At 40.5% G+C, this 18661-nt stretch overlaps 1 protein-coding gene across 1 annotated transcript; it reads right to left on the bottom strand.

The window, feature by feature from the left end:
* Positions 1-2715: 2715 nt before the first annotated feature.
* Positions 2716-18325, bottom strand: PPIL4 (peptidylprolyl isomerase like 4). Its single transcript, XM_035538759.2, has 13 exons — positions 18131-18325; positions 17667-17734; positions 17512-17576; positions 15717-15834; positions 14529-14671; positions 13670-13766; positions 13314-13430; positions 12267-12391; positions 11139-11205; positions 10169-10280; positions 8998-9094; positions 8195-8333; positions 2716-3149 (listed from the first exon to the last, which is right to left on the bottom strand). Exons 1-13 carry the CDS (start codon positions 18198-18200, stop codon positions 2925-2927), a joined length of 1443 nt encoding a protein of 480 aa, XP_035394652.1. The 5' UTR covers positions 18201-18325; the 3' UTR covers positions 2716-2924.
* Between the last annotated feature and the right edge of the window lie 336 nt (positions 18326-18661).

The following is an 18661-nucleotide window of genomic DNA, read 5'->3' as shown; positions in this document are numbered from 1 at the left end:
CATTGACGAAAAGGAAATGAGGGTAGGGGAGTGTGAACTCTCATTAGAATACAAGAAGTCAGCTCCCCAGCTACTGGATAACAAGTCCTGTCGGTTCTAACTGCTCTGCTAGGACAGGAATAGCAGGTTGTGTCCGTGGTTTCGGCTGCTGGTACAGCTCGTGCGTGCCATTTCCAGAAGTACCACGTGTACACAGCCATCCCTTCCGATGGCTGCAGCAGTAAATCCCATCTAATGCGGAGCGCTCAGCACTTCACGCGTATACCAGGTGAACATCCACAGTGTTAGGAGAGCAGCCCAGAAATTCAGTCTCCTTAAGCAGTGCTTAAAATTAAGTACTTGCCTCCAGATACCGAACCTTCTTGCTATCACTTATTTTTTTAACATTAATGTTTGACAATTTCTGCTTAAAAATATAAACAGTTAAGGCCAGCAGTCTGAAGTTACGAGATTCAGCAACCTAATGACATTACATTTTTAGAAGCACTAAGGCATATTCAAAACCAGACACTTGAGTTCTTTTGAATGTGCTTATTTATCTTCTTATTCTGAAGACTCTTTGGCCATCAACACAAAAGTAACCGTTCGCTTCCACACACTATTCATATCAACATTTAGTTTTAAAGAATTTACCTGTTTTGAGAGAAGAAGCCATTATTTCTGCTTCTGAGAAGTGAGTGCGTTTTCCAGGAATAGTGTGCTTGTTGTCATACACCAAGATGTTTCATGTTCCCACAGGCGCTTGGGGTCTAGCTGAAGCCTAGGAAGGGCAACTTTCATGCTGTTTCATGCTGTTGAGTCATTTTTATCTTCCTTTCCACAAAAGGGTTCTTACAAGAATCCAGCTTTTTCCTCAGAGTGGAAACTTTCTTCTCTTTCTATGACTGCCTGTTCCTAAAACCAGCTAGAACTTAACTGCTTCAGCACCTCCACATCTTTGTCAAACTTTGTCAGTGGTTTTTGGTGTTAAAAATGTGCCACTGAAAAGAACCGAGGACAATGCACCAGTTCAAACCTTATTTCTGTAACAAAGCAGGCTAAAAGCAGGAAGAGCGTGCTGAGAGTCCTCAGCGCCAGGCCCCCGACATTCTCCCAAGAGCAGGCTTCTTGTTTGTTTCTCTTGTGGGACAGGGGCCCCGAGCTCAGGCTCTGTAGGGACTGCACAAGTCCCTGTAAGCCCCCAGTGGCTTAGGAACGGTTATGGAAAATTAGACTTCTGGTTCCACGTTTTGGAGCACACGAAAGATAGAAAGCAAAGATGTAGCAAAAGTGATTTCTTAGCCAAGTAGACTTACTGTTTAATGAACCAAAGAGAGGTTAGATGGCTCTGGAAAGCACATTCCTGTACACAGTATCCTTCAGCATCCTCGCTCAGTTTGGGTCTGAATATTGTAGGCATCTGGCCTGGCCTGCTAAGTCAGAATTTTCTGCCATGGGGTAAGCAGCTTCTTTGTTCCTTCAGCACCAGCCCTCCCCTAGGAGTATGTTAATCAGGAGTTCGCTTTCCACATAGGGTCCATTCAAATGCACCAGCCAGGCAGAGCAGAACTGCTACTGGCCCTCCAGGGCAGGGTGATTTGTTGTGAGACTTCATGGCTGCCATGTATTTTATTTTGGTTTTGTACTTCAGATCAAGTCCCGCTGAGAGGTATCAATCTGTAAAAACTTGTTATACTGCTACAACAGAACCAGACACTACAACAGGTATTACAGCAAAACCACAATGACAAAAGTTAAGTTAATTCACCGGACCAGACTGCCTTCGAGTCACCACACATTCCACAGAGAAGAAAAGACAAACCTTGCCTTAGCTTCTCTTTCCCTCCTATCAATGGAAGATCTTTCCTCCTCTGGAAAGAAAGAGGACATAGATGTTCTTAAAACATATGCAAACTGAGTAACACTGTTTAAATGTCCAAATCTTGTTTATCAGGGCAAGCTGGACATTTCAGAACCTGCTGACTTTCAGTAAGACCAGGCTCTGATAACATCACCTGCACTCCTTTGTAGACGAAGAGTTGTTAACTGACCCACTTCTGCCACCAAACCTGAAAATTATTCCCGTGTACACTTGGGCAAATACAACGCAAGTTACAAAGTCTGCCTTCCTGCTGATGCCTCCTTTCTTCTGCCTTATCCACCCAGCAAAACTTGCCTGACATCACAGCGGCTGGATACCCCGACACTACAGAGGTCAGATGTTTAACAGCGATCGCAGCTATGCCAAATATCAAGTGAATCTTAGTTCTGAGAGGCATCCTCCAACAACGCCACACAGCCACGTGAGCTGCGTAAACAGCTGAGCAGTGAGTGCAGTCGATGTAGTGTCGTGCAGCACTTCCACCTCCCGTGCAAGCAGCAGAGCAGTACTTCAGTGCCTTTAATCACCGTTGCACAGGATTCAGTGAATAAGAGCTGACAGGACGAAGGCAACCTGCACCATTTCATTTTAAAGGAGGGAAACAGAGCTTTGGAGCTTCATGTACTAATGGTATCGGAGCACTTTTTGGAGGGAGTGTGCACAGAACATTTCTGTCTCACGGGTCTTCTATCACACTCCTTCCTATAAGATCTGCAAGTGCTGAAAGAGCAATACAACCTCCTTGCAGAAAGGAGGCAAGTGCTGCAAATCTCTTCGCAGTGGGCAATTCACTTGATAGCACACGCTTACATTTCCAAAAAGCTTTAGACAACATTCCTTATCGGAGACTCAAATCATTCCACTAATGTGAAATACTTTATTGAAACAAGCTTTTGGGAATCCAGCCTTACTCCAAGTCATACACCGGGAATTCACAGAATCATAAGGCCAAACCACCAACAGAACATAGCTGCTTTCAACTAGTACCTGCACAGTCATATGGCAGCAATGCTGGAAATGCAGGAAGAAAACAGTTTTAGTTCCCTTCTCTTTTTCTCCTCCATCATCTGTACTTGGACCTCTCTTTGTCTTTTGATTTCTTTGGACTTCTGCTTCTGTCTGCCTTTTTATCCCAGTCTCTTACTCGGACATCTTCTCTGTGTTTGTCTTTATGCTTGCTGTAACTGGAGCCTCTTTCCTGAGATCGGCTGCGGCTCCGATGCCTGTCTTTCTTCTCACTCTTTGTCTTCTCTCTGTAGCGCTCTCCTTCATGTTTCCGATCAGAATCCTGTTAAAGGAATCGGATGCATATACAGTTACAGACAAAAGAGGAAAACTGCGAAGGCATGAGGAGAACTAGGCAGAGTCAAGCACGGTTCCTCAGCTGTCTAAGGCTGGCACTACCCGAAACATTCACATCTGTGATTATTTGCAAAGGGTAACACACCATAAATAAAACTGTAACTGTATCAAGACACATCCACAGCTTTTGTCAGTAGGGAAAAAAGCCTGCCCACCAGACTGTTACTTCTTGTATTTCCTACCGGTCTCGAGCAAAAGCTGGTGATACTAAGGATCCAACTCAGACGGATATTCTCAATCTGTTCATAGGCATCACAGCAGCTTCTGCGGCAGTTTTGGATTTGACTTCTTACATAAGCAATGGAAGTGTTTGGATCATCAGTTTTGGTTCAAGCCCCGCAGGCATTCCAGTGCCGTGAAGATGCAAACCACTTTCTAAGACCTGCCTGAAATAATCCTGAATGGCCTAAGTTATGTGCTTCAGAACAATGAACACCACTGCTTCGAAGACCCAAACTACACACACACACACACACACAGAGGAAACTCTATGGGGTACGAGTCTATTTAATTTTAAATGGCCTAAAAAAGGAAAGACCAAGTATGTATTGCATGTGGTAGTGGTGTCTGAGCACAGACACCAAATACTCTCTGAAAAACTGCTGCAAATCCAGGTGGGCAGAAATGAGGAAATACTGGATTTCCCTGGCTTTCTGCATAGCGTCACAGAGGACCCTGCCTAGCAGGTTCAGAGCACAGGAGGGATTTGCTCTGGAGATAAATGTTATGTACCAAAGGAGCGTGGCTGTCAGCAGGACGCCTGCTTTGCTTGCTGCAGGATAGGTGGATGGCACGAAACCACTGAGACAGCGTATTAGTGAATGAAGGAAAGGTGGCTGAACTACTCACACTGTGAAATGTGACACTAGTAGGTGATGACACAGTACACGCTAGAACAACTAGGTGGTGACACCAACACCCAGTCAGGCCAGAGCAGTTTCAAAAAAACCGAGATCCTTTAGAAAGATGCCATTTCCCCTGTAAAGTCACTCAGTCCACTCAAAAAGGTTTTCTTAATAAACAGCACTGAATTTTAACATGTGAACTGCTGGCGTTTTTAAGCACTGCTAGGAACTATTTTGTTCTCACTATTCGACGAAGATATACAGGGAGACGCAAAATACAAGAGGGGGCCTCAGAATCCTGCAGGAATATATAAATACAACTTGCTATTGAGAAAGTGGTGGACACTTGATTTGAAAGCATGATCACAAGTTTAGTATCAACGTATGCTCTAGTAGGTTGACGCCACTTTTAGTGGGGCTTTAATAACACTAGTAAACACAGATCTTTATGAACTATGGAAAAGGTCTGCATATAGTATTTCTTTCTTAGTTTCAGATACAATTTTCATTTTGCTAAACTCTAAACTTTTCTAAATGCTCACGGCAGTAACGTTCACCAGTGTGTGGCTAAAACCCAAACCACATTTATGATCACACAAATTTTATTTATTTTTCAAAGTAGTGAAAACCCTACTCTAAGCAGAGCTTTTATCCAGAAAGGCAGTGACCAGGATGATTCCCAGAGCAAACTCCCAAGAGCAAACACTGCCTTTAGAATTACATAGATAACACTGAAAAACACCAGTTACAGAAAGTGACATGTACATAAATAATCGCAGATTTGATCTTTATCTACGTAACCAAAAATTTCTGCTGTTGCTGAGTACAGTAATCTCACTGATGGCCAACATTATTCCACATCTTTACTGTTGAACTCTATTTCAGTACATATTTTAAAATCTGAATCAACCAAAAAGGAGTGTTGCTTTTAATATTTATAAGCTGTTTATAAGAGCTTTGTCCATTCATCTTCAGAATGAGGGGCAGACTTCCCTATTTTAAAGAGCAACTCTTACCAAATATATTACTAGTGAACCTGAAAGCCTTGGTCTCCATGTTTGGAGAAGAAGCCAGGTTCCAGGTCTCCCTGTGGCAGGAACTGGGTACACGCCAGAGTGTGGACACTCCAGTAGTGGAGTAGAAAGGAACAACGATACAAAAACATTGCCCAGTAAAACAGATGGTGGGCTTGGTGCGCTGCTGCCTTCAGGGGGTTTGCTGCTGACAGAGAGCACGAGGAGGAACAGGAGAAACCCAGAACAACGCTCAGCAGAACATCTACAAAGCCAACACCAGAGATGGGCTATTGGCCAGCCAGAAGCAGAAATCCTCACTTGCAAGTCAGGGCAGGGAAAAGGCTAGTGAAGACTTGAAAGTAATGACAGATTGCCTGCACTGAACGTCACAGAAAAGAGTGACTTGCTGAAAGGATTAAAAAAAGCCACAGGGGAATGGAGCCAGATAAGCACAATGATCTTTGCAGAAGCATTTAATGTAAAGGTATACGGGGCATGTCTGAAGCTGTGAGTGCCATAAAAAGGTTGTCATAGTAGCTAATATGATCACAGTCTAGACAAACAATACAGTCATTTAAGTCATTTATAGTAATTAACAAGATAAACTGCATCTTTGTTCTCAAAAAATTTTAGTTATATTTCCCCTTATGCAAGATTCTACCTTTTTGAAGTCTTTGGCACAGGGAAGGGTCACATTTTTAAAATGCTAAGTTACTAAAAATACTAATGGTATTTGAAATCGAATCTTTTATGCTCTGTCCAAGTCAGAAAAATGCTGTTTTCCCATTGGAAGCAGAAGAACATTACTATTTAAAAACAGACTCTTTCTTACTGCTGAAGCCCAGATTTCTCAATCCAGGATCACTGCTGCCTCTTACCAGTCAACAAATGAGTGACGATTACCCCATTTCTTAATCCAGCACTGTGCTGGTGAACACACGAGGAAAGAATTATTAAAAACGGGGAGGAAACTGCTCTGGAAGTTCACTGCTGACTTTGCCAAAAGTAGTAACTTGCCAAGCAGCACTTGAACATAAATCAGCTTGAAATACCAGGATCACAAAAGCAGAATAAAGATACACCATCTCTACAGACATTAAGCACACTAATTACAGGTTAAAAGGAGCAAACAAATAGAGACAGCCATTTCAGCAGGGAGATTTTGATCAAACCTAATCAATGTCCAATAAGTAGTAAGAGCAGAAGATTAAAAATGGAAAGATCAATATATTTTTGCTACAATCGTGAACTGCAGAAATCTGAAAGTCTGGAAGACCCTATGTCTAACAAAAACCCACTGGTTAGGCTATGCTCCTCCACAGAACCAGTTATTTTAAAAAATAAACAATCCAAGCAACCAGAAAAGACACAGAGAAAACTGGGAAGGGAACACAGTCATAACAAGTCATAATACAGATCTCAAGCAGAAGCAATCAAAATGCTGTGCCAAATCCTATCCACAAACCCACACAGTGGTGCAGCCTCTTGCTCCAGACCCACATCCTGTTACCTACTGAAAGCAAGCCACAGCACCCTACCTCCTCAGCCCTCTGGAATCAAGTCAACAGCACACGGTTCAAAAATATATTCTTAAAACTTCAACACAGAGACTGAAGATTCAGGAAATTGATGTCAGACTAAGAAAAGGGATGAGTCAAACTACACTAAAAAAAAAAAAAAAAGGAAAAAGAAAAAGCAAGAGAACAGAAAAACAACTCAACATCATGGAAACTATTCAGAAAATAAAACCCCCTTCCCTTCAGTCATAGCTGAAGCTGGTAGCACCAACTGCAGTTTCGGTTGCCAGAACTTCCTATTATAAGACTCTGCTCTCTCTCAATTAAAATCTCTGACTTACTAAGGGCTCAGGATGGAAGCTTATCTATGAAACAGTCACTGTGGTCTTTGGCAATTGAGTGTGGAAAGTTAACTGCTGTTTTGTTTTAAAGTTTTTACCTCAAAGGCTTCACCTATTTCCAAAATGGGGTTAAGGGAAAACACCTCGCTTGCCTGTACTAAAAATGCTACCATTCAACAGAAAAGTTTCCGTCCTGTTACGCTTTGTGCTGGCCTCAGTATTCACACTGAACAGTCTCTGCCTCAGGAACATGCCTCCCTCCCTGGTTCTTTTATGAGCTGCCCAGATTATGACCAAATTATACATTGAAGAAAACAACAACAACAAAAGGCAGTTTGTATATTCTAAGCAGGATTTGTCAGCTAAGCGGCCTGCAGATTTCATCTGGAAAGGGCCGTGCTCAAGTCGCTTTACTGATTTTCTAAATTGGACTGAATACATACTCATTTGGACTAGATGATCTTTGAAGGTCCATTCCAACTGAACTATTCTATTCTATTCTACTCAGTAAATATTGAATGTTGTTTTTTTCCTACTTAGCTCATTTCTCCTTAATGCTCAAATTTCAACAGCAGTTACCTCTGCACTTGATATTACAGGCATTCAGTTTCCATGGAACATCAACATCTTGACTACCTCAGGTTCACAGAAACGTGAAAGTGCTGACTGAACAGGCTGCAGTGGAATGAACGAATGACAGAACTGCTGTCTTCTGGCAATCTCCTCCACAGCCTGAGTCCTACAGCGCTGTGCAGATGCAAGTAAACCCGCATAGAGATGTCGCACAAATATTTCCAAAACAATTAAGAAAAAAATAAACAGACAATTCAAAGAGACAGTGTTTCTGATTCCACATGGGAGAAAGCCAACACGCACTTCTGGCAAGAAAATAAAAAATAGATTGCATTCATGAAATATCATTAACTTCTGGTTTATGACTGGGAACATGTGAACAACAGGTTCAAAGTGCTGAAGATCTCCTACTTTATGAGAGGCTACACTGCCTCTTCAGGACATTCTGGCAAAAAGCCATTCAGACGTGCCAAGCTTCGAAAGTCCAGAAAGATTTGGGAAACCTCTTTCACAATCAGGCACTGACATCAGCCTTCTGTACATTTACAACTGCTGTATTTTATGGGACTTTGCACACCAGGTCTTCAGTTCAAAATCAGACTTCTTTTTCCTGGCTTACCCTTACTAGGAAAATAAACTGGTATCAAGTTAAATCATTCATGCAAGAAGAGGTGAGCACCTTGTGTTTTTTGGTCCACTTGTCATCCTCTTCATCTTCAGAGTGGTGATGCTTTTTCTTCTTTTGTTTTTTAGCCAGGTGCGACTGACTTGTTTGAGACTCTTCTTCTTCCTCCTCTAACACAAGGTCGTACTTGGCACTGATAGTATTGGTTAAGGGCACATTTATTACTTAACATCAATAAATATCAGAACACAGAAGTTCGTTAAGGGCACATTTATTACTTAATATCAATAAATATCAGAACACAGAAGTTCATGAAGCAAACAAACCCCAGTTTATCAGACAGTGGTTTATGAAGGCACACAGGTATTGAAATAATCAGCTGTGTTAAAATGACTGAATTCTGCCCTATTCAAACAGTAGAGCCAGGTCCCAGTTCTCTCTCTTTTTTTTCCTCCTACCTACAGATCTCTGAAAAAGTTACAGCTTTCTGTTCTCTCATGCTCACCACAAGCAAGGTAGGATTGCAGAACATGATTTACTTACTACTATTTTCTCATTCCAGATGCAGCAGGTCCCAAGTGAAACTACTTAAAAACTCTTTTATGCCCTATGTCACTCCACGGCTTTACACTGGGAACATTATTTACCTGCACACAGCGTATTCTGATTTGATTAAATTCACCTTCGTCATTAAATGAAAAAGGCAAAATGTTTAATTCCATCTCAAACACCAGATGGTTATGTGAAGCTGCAGCAAAAATATATATTTGGCAAGCTTTAAGAACAAGAAGTCTTTTCCAGACTGTTTTCGTAAACTCTACTTGGTGCAAAAAATACATTCGACCGGAAAAGGATACTCCTGCTTTGGTTTTACCTTCTCTTTCAGAGCAAATTTTGAAGGCCTGTCACGTTCCTTTTCATATTCTTTGAAATCATCCTTGGTATACTGCCCACCTGTCCACAGAAAAATATATTCAACTCACTGCAACTAAAAAAGCAATCAAGGGATCTTCCTAACCCTACAGGGATTCATACAGTTCCAAGAACAACATTAACATCTGGATAACAGAGTAGAAAAGGGTAGGGCAAGTCATGATTCTGTGCTTCTCTTGCTTGCAGATCTCATTAAACAAATTATGGCTTTCTCCTCAATCACATCCAGTAGAGACAAAGCACAAACAGGATCACAAAGCAGGATTTAGTAACTGGTTTAGTCCCTCTTTGATTACAGGTCTTACGATACACTACTGTTACTGTAAAAGCCTGTGACTATTCTCACTATTAAATGACCTTTTGCTCTGGGATGCACAAAGGGAAACCTCTGAGACAGCTACAGCTCTCCATCTGAATTCTTAAGCTATCAAAAAATCATCATGTCTTAAGAGGGGCATCACCAATCTCATTTTCCACCCATTCAGTTGGCAACAGCAGCTCACAGACCGATACGCTATGCTATGGCAACATGCTGCCATCGCCCGGTCATGCTTGAAACTGCAAGATTAACTGGCTGGGTCAGAAATAGCCCCAAATATCCTCAAACATCTGAAACTGTTTTGTTTTTTAAACATACAAGCTATACAGTCTGCTTGATATAGAGGAGATGAAGAGAGGAAAGCCCTGGCCTGAATGTTCACTTTTTCTTGCATACACCCAACTGTCATACAGTGAATAATGGAACTAGAAAGCAACAAGGTACTGCCATATTAATGCTGCTGATAAGCATCTTCAAAGGCACCACTTTTGAAGTTGACATAGGAACATATGATTTACCTGCAAAAATGTATCTGTTAAAAGGCAATCCATGGTAATGCATTTTTTTTTGTTTCTGATCTAGCCAGTACATGTAGCAGTAGTGAAGAGAAGAGCTAGAAACCTTGTTGCTCTACCGTACTATATTGCCAGGAAAATCTACCTCCTGGAAGATGAGATGATTTAAGCTCTTAACAATTGCTTCTCTTTACATAAATACTTATACTTTAGAAGTCATGGCTTATTCAATTGTGAGGGTCAAAAATCACGTGTACTTACCTTTTCCCTTCCACTTAATCTTTGCAACAGATTGGCTAAAATCCACATGTATCCGTCTGTCATCTATTAGCACGTTGTCCATTTTGAAATAAGCTTTCTCACAGTCTTCTTCCTGATATTAATGTTTCCAGAAATTTTTGAGTCATGATTATATCAAAGGAGTATTCACCGAAGAGCTCAAACACAAACTCAACTGCTCAGTGGCGTACATTTCCCAATGAACACGCCACACATGGTATTTTTTTTTAGAACTGCGTAAACCACAACAGTTTGTGCATTGTGTTATTTCAAAAGCAATAGTTATGCTTTGTCCCAGTGTAAACATTTTAAATTACATTTTTTTCAGTTCATTTCACCTCTTTAAAAATTTGCCAGGGACAACAGCAACTCACAGAAGTTCCATTTTAAGTACACAATCGGCTAAAGGAACGCGTTCTTGCTTTTCCAGTCTTTTCCAGTTTTCCTCACAGATTAGCAAGGCTATCAGAAAGTCTCTAGCAAGAAGCTATGCGCCATCAAGAGAACTTTTACCAGCAATCACACTGTTAAGAGCAGCATGTTGACAAAGGTAACACCATTTACAACCCCAGTAATTACTGTAGCACAGTAGTGTAGACACCTATCCACCTTCTTTCATACTCCCTCCTCTCTTTATACAGCACTCCTCCATTTTCTGCTGGCATTCCCTTCTTTTACTCTTCCTAACTGTTTGAAAGTCCTAATGTACTCAGAAAAACATGGTCCTGCTCTAAACCCACTGGTTTCAAGACCAGCTAAGGACATATTCGTATCGTTTGGCTGAATAAAGATTTTTGACTGATTTAGGACCTAAAACTTCTGCAACTAAGTCAGTAATAGAAAATGTTAGCTACCCCACACTTGAAGATTTCACTGTTCTCCTTTAGTGGTAGTATACTGAAAATACACTTTGGTAAGCAGAATCTACATCCAACACAACTCAAAAACATACCTTCTCAAATTCAATGAAAGCGTAACAAAGAGATTCACCAGTCTTCCAGTCTCGAATCACTTCACAGCTGAAAAATTGACATGAAATTAACATGTCAGTGCTCTCAGAGCAAGACCCATAGGACAAGTAGGTATTGCTTAAAAGGGAGAGTAACAGTTTAAAAAAAAATAAAAGAAACAGAAAAACAGACCTCAAAGGTATTTCGACACTTGATTCTGAGACCCTTACTGACATGGGTGTCGCTGCACAGGAAAAGTGCATGTTATATTACTGAAGTAAGTAATTATTACACTTAGTTCACAAGTCCTTAACTTGAATTGTAAGCTAGGGATGAACTGTAGAACTAGGGATTGTATTGTAGAACTCGGGACAGAACTGTAGAACTACTGGATTAATGAAACAAAATTATTTTCCAACAGTACTGCTTGTGACTGAGTTTTTGCCTTTCACCAGTAAGAGACAATTATTTTTATCACCTTTAACAATTTAGTATCCTTAGCAAACTCCAATAAAGACTGAAAAAAAATTGCAAAGTTCCTAGGAGTTCAACTCAATAACAAAATAGCAAATGATACTCAGTGTAAATAAATGCAATAGGATGAGCGTGGGTGGGGGGATCCTAACTGTGCATTGTGAAAAAGGCTCTGAGCTGGCAATTAGCACTTAAGAGTAAGATTCTAAAATCTGTAAGATTTTTTTTGTGAAATGACCGATTTGATAAAAGTACAGGTTATAAAGCATTTACAGCTCTAGGAATAATTAGAAAAGGTGTTGAGAGCAAAGTGGAGAATACCACTGTGCCACTCTAACTCTGTAACTTCTTTAATACTGTACGCAGTTCTGTTCCTCTCATCTTGAGGTGAAAACAAAAGAACAGCAAAAAGCTAAGAAAAGAGAAACGAGGTAAGGCAAATTCCTCTACAAACTATGCTGGCTTGTACTCTTAGCCAGAAAAAAGATGATTTGAGGGTATACGATAGAGAGCTGTAGGAAAGTAGGTTTCACTTCACTGTCTTTTGATCTCCAGAGACACCAGAATACTACTTAACAATCAAACCTAAATAGACTGATGGGTATAAAGTTCAGTTTCAACAAAGAAGGTTCTCTTCTTCACGTTATAATAATTACCTTTTAATCGGACCAAATCGTGAGAATATTATCTCTAGGTCTTCATCCGTGGTCACGGGATTCAGTTTACAAACAAACAGCACGTTTTCTGGTGGCTTGACTTCTGCATCTGGTAAGTCTCCCACCTGTGGGATACAGAAACAGACCTTCATCACTTCTGCCTGAAGTTCTCTATATTTTACTGCCACAAGCACACTGGCAACACATCTTGTGGATGATTTCAGACACATTCCTATCACAAAATTAAAAACAAACACAATATTTTTCTCACTCAATGTCACAATAAGACTATTTTCTAAAGAACCTAGAAACAATTAATGTATTTGCAATTCCACCACAGTGATTTCAGGAAAGTCACAAATACTTTCCCACCTTGCTTTCCCTGTTCATAACTTAACAATACTCAGTTCTAATTGATGTAAAGCCTAACTGTTCTTTCTTTTTTAGAATAAAAGGTAAAAGTGTACTTTTAGAGCCACTCTGTTCCAAAAGTAGAATGGACTGGACCCATTCTTCAGTCTCTATCTGCACCTAAGATAAACTCAAACTCTCTTGAAGTCTGGCAACAACTATCCTAAATTTCAGTTCACCCTACTTGATAAGGACGAGAAGTAACAATTACACAACTTTGTTCAGATAGATGGAAGGGAGGCAGCATTCATGCTTACTAAGAGAGAACACTAGCTTGCAGTACGCACAACTTTGATGTTTGCAATCTCTGATCAAAATTCCCTCATTAGAACCAGCAACCTAAGTTCCAGAGGAAAACACAAATACACACAACACCTCCTGTTGAATTGCAGCACTTCTTTACGAAACCTGAATAAAAGACTAGTGATAGATACACAAACAATTTATCTCCACCTTTTACTTAATATGCTAATAAAAAGGTAAATGTACATTAGTGTGGTAACAGGAAGAAGCAAAGTAACACAAGTAAGAAACAGATTCCAGAAAAGATCTTAAGCACACGGCGTGCTGTCAGGGATGTTAGTACACTAAATTTTTCATCTCTTCAGGTAAAGGTAAATACAAAAAGATGTTCACCATCTCCAGAAGAATGGCACGAGTTTTCGCTTCTTTTTCTGCCTGAACTTCTTCTATTTCATCTGCAGACCGTCCTTTCAAGTCATCAATTTCTTCATCTGCTCCTATTCTGCCACTCTGAAAAAAATTGAAGGGAAAAACTAGTTAATAGCAATCCATGGCCAAAAAATTCTCTCATTTTCCAAATCTTACTTGGATGCCTTCTGCCTTCCACTTGGCCACCCCCCAATACTTTCACGAAGTATTAAGAACAGGTCCTTATTTTGACCAGTCTCTGCTAACTCTGCGATTAACAGGGATCTATTTACTAAATTCTTTCTTCCAACTTTCCCCAAGAAGCTATCACAAATACTCACATCTAGCTGTTCCTTAGTAGGTTCTGGTGAGCGATCAGGAATAGACAAGCCAGGTGGATCATCAAAGGGATCATCTAAAATTACTGTATGATTAATCCTAACAGAAAACAACATCAAGACCAGAATCAGCCACAAGCAAATAAAACTCTCTTTACCCCAGTAATAGGAAAGCAGCCCTGCTGACTCTCAGTTATACCATAAAAAGCCAAACATCCTGTATACCTGTAAATACTAGAATCAATGCTTTTATAAAGGCAAGGTAGGTGCACATTTTCTTATAATTTTTCTTATTGTAGTAGCTGCTTATTTTCTCATTTTCTCTTTCAAGACTAATACATAGCCTAGTAAAGTCTAATATCAAGTAACATTGCACTTTTTTGCTGCCATCTAATTCCTTGTACTACATAAATCTAGAAATCACAATTAAAAGAATCATACAAATGGAACAAAACTCCTTAGAGCAACTACATCAATTATTTTGCTCAAATTGTCTTACAGTTCAGGCAGGACAACAATTCCATCCCCGTTCCTGCAAGTTCACATAGCTCTTAAAGACTCCATGAAGATATGGAGTCCATCTGAAAACACATGCCTACACAAACGCTCAGATTTATGGCTTACAACTCGTATCAACTCACGACAGACTTCCATAATAAATACTAAGTTACTTTGAGAAGAAATTCAAATTCCTGTAAAGGCAGAATCATACAGCATTTTACCAATAATACTGCAATAAAAGAGTATTTTAGATACCATGTACAAGTCACCTAACATTGCCATATCAGTTTAGTTTCCAAAAAGATAGATGTGTTAAATTATAGTATAATCCTCCAAAACGGGAAGTTAAATGCAGTCACACCTGATATCTTGATATGGGATAAAATCCTTATCCACAAAGGTTTCATTAATTGTCTTCAATACATCCATGCCTTCAGTCACTTCTCCAAATACTGTATGCACACCATCGAGGTAATCCAGGTTTTCCCCTGTTGTAATAAGAAACTACAAAAGAAGATACAAAATCAGTAACAGTAAATGGAAAAAAATGAGGGCTTCAGTTTTACCTTAGGAGAGATAAAACTCTCACTGGAATCCAGGTGGAAAAAAAAAAAAAGCCTCTTCATGACTTCATTCTTAAATGTAAATACAAATGCCATTGCTTCTTCCTAAAAAAAACCCTACCAACAATTTTATACTTAGAAAGCAGGAAAATTAACTCCATATATTACAACAAGTTCTAGCTGTAATAAAACCATAGTTTTTTTTTTTTAAGTTGCTCTTTCTTCATGAAAAAAATATTAAGTCAAATGTATGGATATTTCATGTAAGGCATTTTAATATATAAAAGTGACAATGCATCTAAAATAATTATTCAGAAATAGTATCGTTCTATGAGATTAGAGCTTTAAATATACCTATAGAAAAAGCTTTGTGCACTTGAACAGGGAACAACATCAATTTCAGAAACTGTTTTATAATAATTTTTTTGGTGTGGGAAGAAATAAAACTTGCACTAAGATAAAACTATACATTTACATTGTCTTAATGCACACTTTAATGTAATCATACAGAGAAAGCTGTGATTTCAGTTTCCAAACTAAGATGAAGTTATAATTGGAAAGTTTTAAGATTATTCTAAAAACCAAGTTCTCCGTTTTACAAGTCCATTTAACTACAGGATTTGTTCTTGCTTAATCTTACTCTGTAAGATACGCAAAATTACATAAAAGTATCGGCAAAAACGAATAAACAAAGAAAAAAAAATAAAGGGGACTGAATTCTAACAAAATTTATAAATTTGAGCTAGGACAGGATTTGAATCAGAGCATCTCAACCTCTTTCTTCTCCGTAATCAAATGCCTATTGGCACCTGGAACACTAAGAAAAGCACTTATCTATGGCCCTTTTTGTACATGCCTTTTGACCGTATTACAAGATGATGCTCTTGAGATGACATCATTGTTGTTGTGCCGTTTTTGCAAATTCAAGGAATTTTGATTTTTCTTACTGAGACGTGCACCAAGACTTCCCAACTCTGCATACTGACCTGTGATCCATGCTGATCACTGCCATTGTTCACCATTGACACGGTTCCTTTTTTCTTGTGCTTAATTCTCGGCACTTTTTCTGCTTCAAAAAATCTGGCTTGATCACCATACAGTTGACTGAAAATACATGGAAAATATGTTATAAAGCAAACAGATATTAAAAGTGAGATTAAAAAATACCGTAAAACAGTAAATGAAACTTTTTTTTTTTACATTGGCACAATGTGCACATTTTTATGTAGCAGTACAGTTACACAGTTCACTTTATATTACAGATAACAGATTTTTCTCTGAAGCATTTCACAGAGGGTTTTTTTTGTGAGGGCTTGTTTGTGCTTTTTAGTGCAGCACACAGTATTTTTCTAGGGCCTGAAGGGAGTATGTATTTTGATAATAAGGTTCCATCAGAAATATTAAGCCAACACTTTAAAAGTGTAGCAATTTATGCTTTCAGTTTCTCTTTCAAGACAAACAGAAAGCCACTCTATCTGCGTGTAAACTAAGTTCATCATATATACAGGACTGTACGCAGTAATTTAAGATATACAGAATACGGCAAATCATCAAAACATTTTTAATTTTTGAAGTCTATCCCTGATTTTTACCTTACTCCATAATTGACAGGGACATGGTCAATACACAGTTTTGCCCACATATAAGGAACAATGTTGTGTTTGAACTTATTTTGATAAACTGTTGTAGGTCTTTATGAAGAGAAGACTCAAGTCAAAGTTTGCCTGCATCAGTTTCATAGGTAGCAAGAACAGGAAGCCCAGTTCTGTGGATTTCAGCAGTAATGAACAGGTGGAAATGACATATTGCCATTCCCCATGCTAGCAGCAGAACAGTATCTGCCAATCTCTTATCCCACTCTCCTTCTGTATCTGCCATACTACCGGGCCTCAGAAGAAGACCAAAACAATCCCTATAATAGAAAAGAATGTGAAAATGAACTTGATCTACTCACGTGCAGAGACAGGTCAGGTCTGGCAAGCACATAAGATTAGCATTTGCTTAGCACAATTAAACTGCTTCCAGGATCACAACAGTTCCACATCAAGGTTTTCTATTTTAAAGGCTCTGACAGACCAGACTTACAAACATCAACATTGGTCTAGCAACACTGGTTCTGTTCAAACTGAGCTATTTATCTCTGTATACCATGTTCCTCAGCACCCCGGGTTTTTAGTTCTACTATGCAATTTTAATTCTATTTTTAACATTAATTTTAAAGGAAACGTACAGAACATACGCACTTTGCTAAGTTCCACCTTACTGTTTGAACTTCTTCAACTTCTATGTTTATGACTGCTAACATTTTCAAGAAGTCAATTTTTAGGGCAACACTATTGCTTTCTTGCACGCAGGAAATCAAGCATAGCCTCTGTGTTCCCCTCTTGCTCAATTAAATATATTTTGTTATAAAAATAAAAGTAGTAACAAACTGCTAATGATTGTGCCTTCTATGAAGCAGTTAGTTATGATACTCATCCCACAAAACCAAACCTAGTTGTTTGCTTACTTTTAAATAAGCAGAAATTTACATACAACTTATTATAGCTTTATTTCTAAGGTCAGAGATAGAATACTGTCCAGAACAAACATCTCAATGGTTGAGGACAGTGTAAGAATTAAAAAAGTATTTGGCTATAATAGCTGAAGAAGCCTATGCACCAACATTTTTTCTTCCCATCAGTGATTATGCCTCGAAAGAGCTGAAGACAACCTAAGCGGGACCCTTTGCTCCCGTATGACTTCTCTGTTGGTGAAGCAGCACAAACGTGTTTTACTTACCAAAATACAGACTCGCCTCCACGGCCGGTTCCCATGGGGTCACCAGTTTGTATAATAAAGTCCCTCTGTCACAAAGCAGAACACATAAGATGTTGTTGTTGTATTTGTGAACTTAAGCCAAGATAAAATATATAGAGAGAACTGAGAATACTCACCTGTACATTGTAAATAAGACAATAGTTGTAGTACTTGATTTTGCAGAGCTTCAGAAAATTCAGACAAGCTGTAAGAAACCATACTGACGTTTACCGAAGAGGATCGCGGATATAGTAAGTACAGATGTAACGGATTCAGCGCGTACGAAGCTGGTTTTGGGGCAGACTTGTTAGGACCTACCAGCTGTCAGAGATGCTCTCGGCAGACAACCTTTCCCCCACCCCCCCGGGGAAGGCAGACCCCGGCTGCCCCATTTCCAACACCCCGGGACGGCCCCGTTTTTATGCCCCCCGCGGGTAACGAACATGCCGCTACCAGGAAGACCTCCCTCCCGCGGCCCCGGAGGCGCACACCGGCGAGCCGCCCGCGGAGGCCTGAGGCGGCCGTGCCGGGCCGTGCCCACGGAGCCGGCGCCGCCCGGGCCCGTTCGCCGGCGCAAAGCCGCCCCCGGCCGCGCTCGTACCGCGGGGCCGCTCCTCCGTGTAGAGGTCGATGACCAGGTCGCCCACCGTGGTCTCCAGCAGCACGGCCATGGCCGCCGCCCGCTCCCTCACGGCCCGGCCCGGCCCGGCACGGCCCTGCCCGCCGCCGCAGGGCCGCCCTCTGGCGGGGCGGAGGAGGAGAAGCCGGCGCCGAGCAGCGCCGCCACAGCTCGCCCTGCTCTGGGAAGGCGTGTTTGTGAGGCACTGAGGGGTGAGGTTACAGGATCACAGAACCGATAAGGCTGGAAAAGACCTCCAAGATCATCTGGTCCCACCATCCCCCTACCACCACTGTCACCCACGGTGACGCCACCACCTCCCTGGGCAACCCGTCCCAATGCCTGACTGCTCTTTCTGAGAAGAAATGTCTCCTCATTTCCAACCTCAACCTCCCCTGGCACAACTTGAGGCCATTCCCTCTAGTCCTATCACTGGTTATCTGCGAGAAGAGGCCGACCCCCAGCTCCTCACACCTTCCTTTCAGGTAGCTGCAGAGAGCAATAAGGCCACCC

Source organism: Cygnus atratus, chromosome 3 (genome assembly GCF_013377495.2).
Source record: "Cygnus atratus isolate AKBS03 ecotype Queensland, Australia chromosome 3, CAtr_DNAZoo_HiC_assembly, whole genome shotgun sequence".
NCBI classification, from domain to species: domain Eukaryota; kingdom Metazoa; phylum Chordata; class Aves; order Anseriformes; family Anatidae; genus Cygnus; species Cygnus atratus.
The sequence above is the reverse complement of the archived record's forward strand: the minus strand, read 5'-3'. Positions and strand labels throughout refer to the sequence as shown.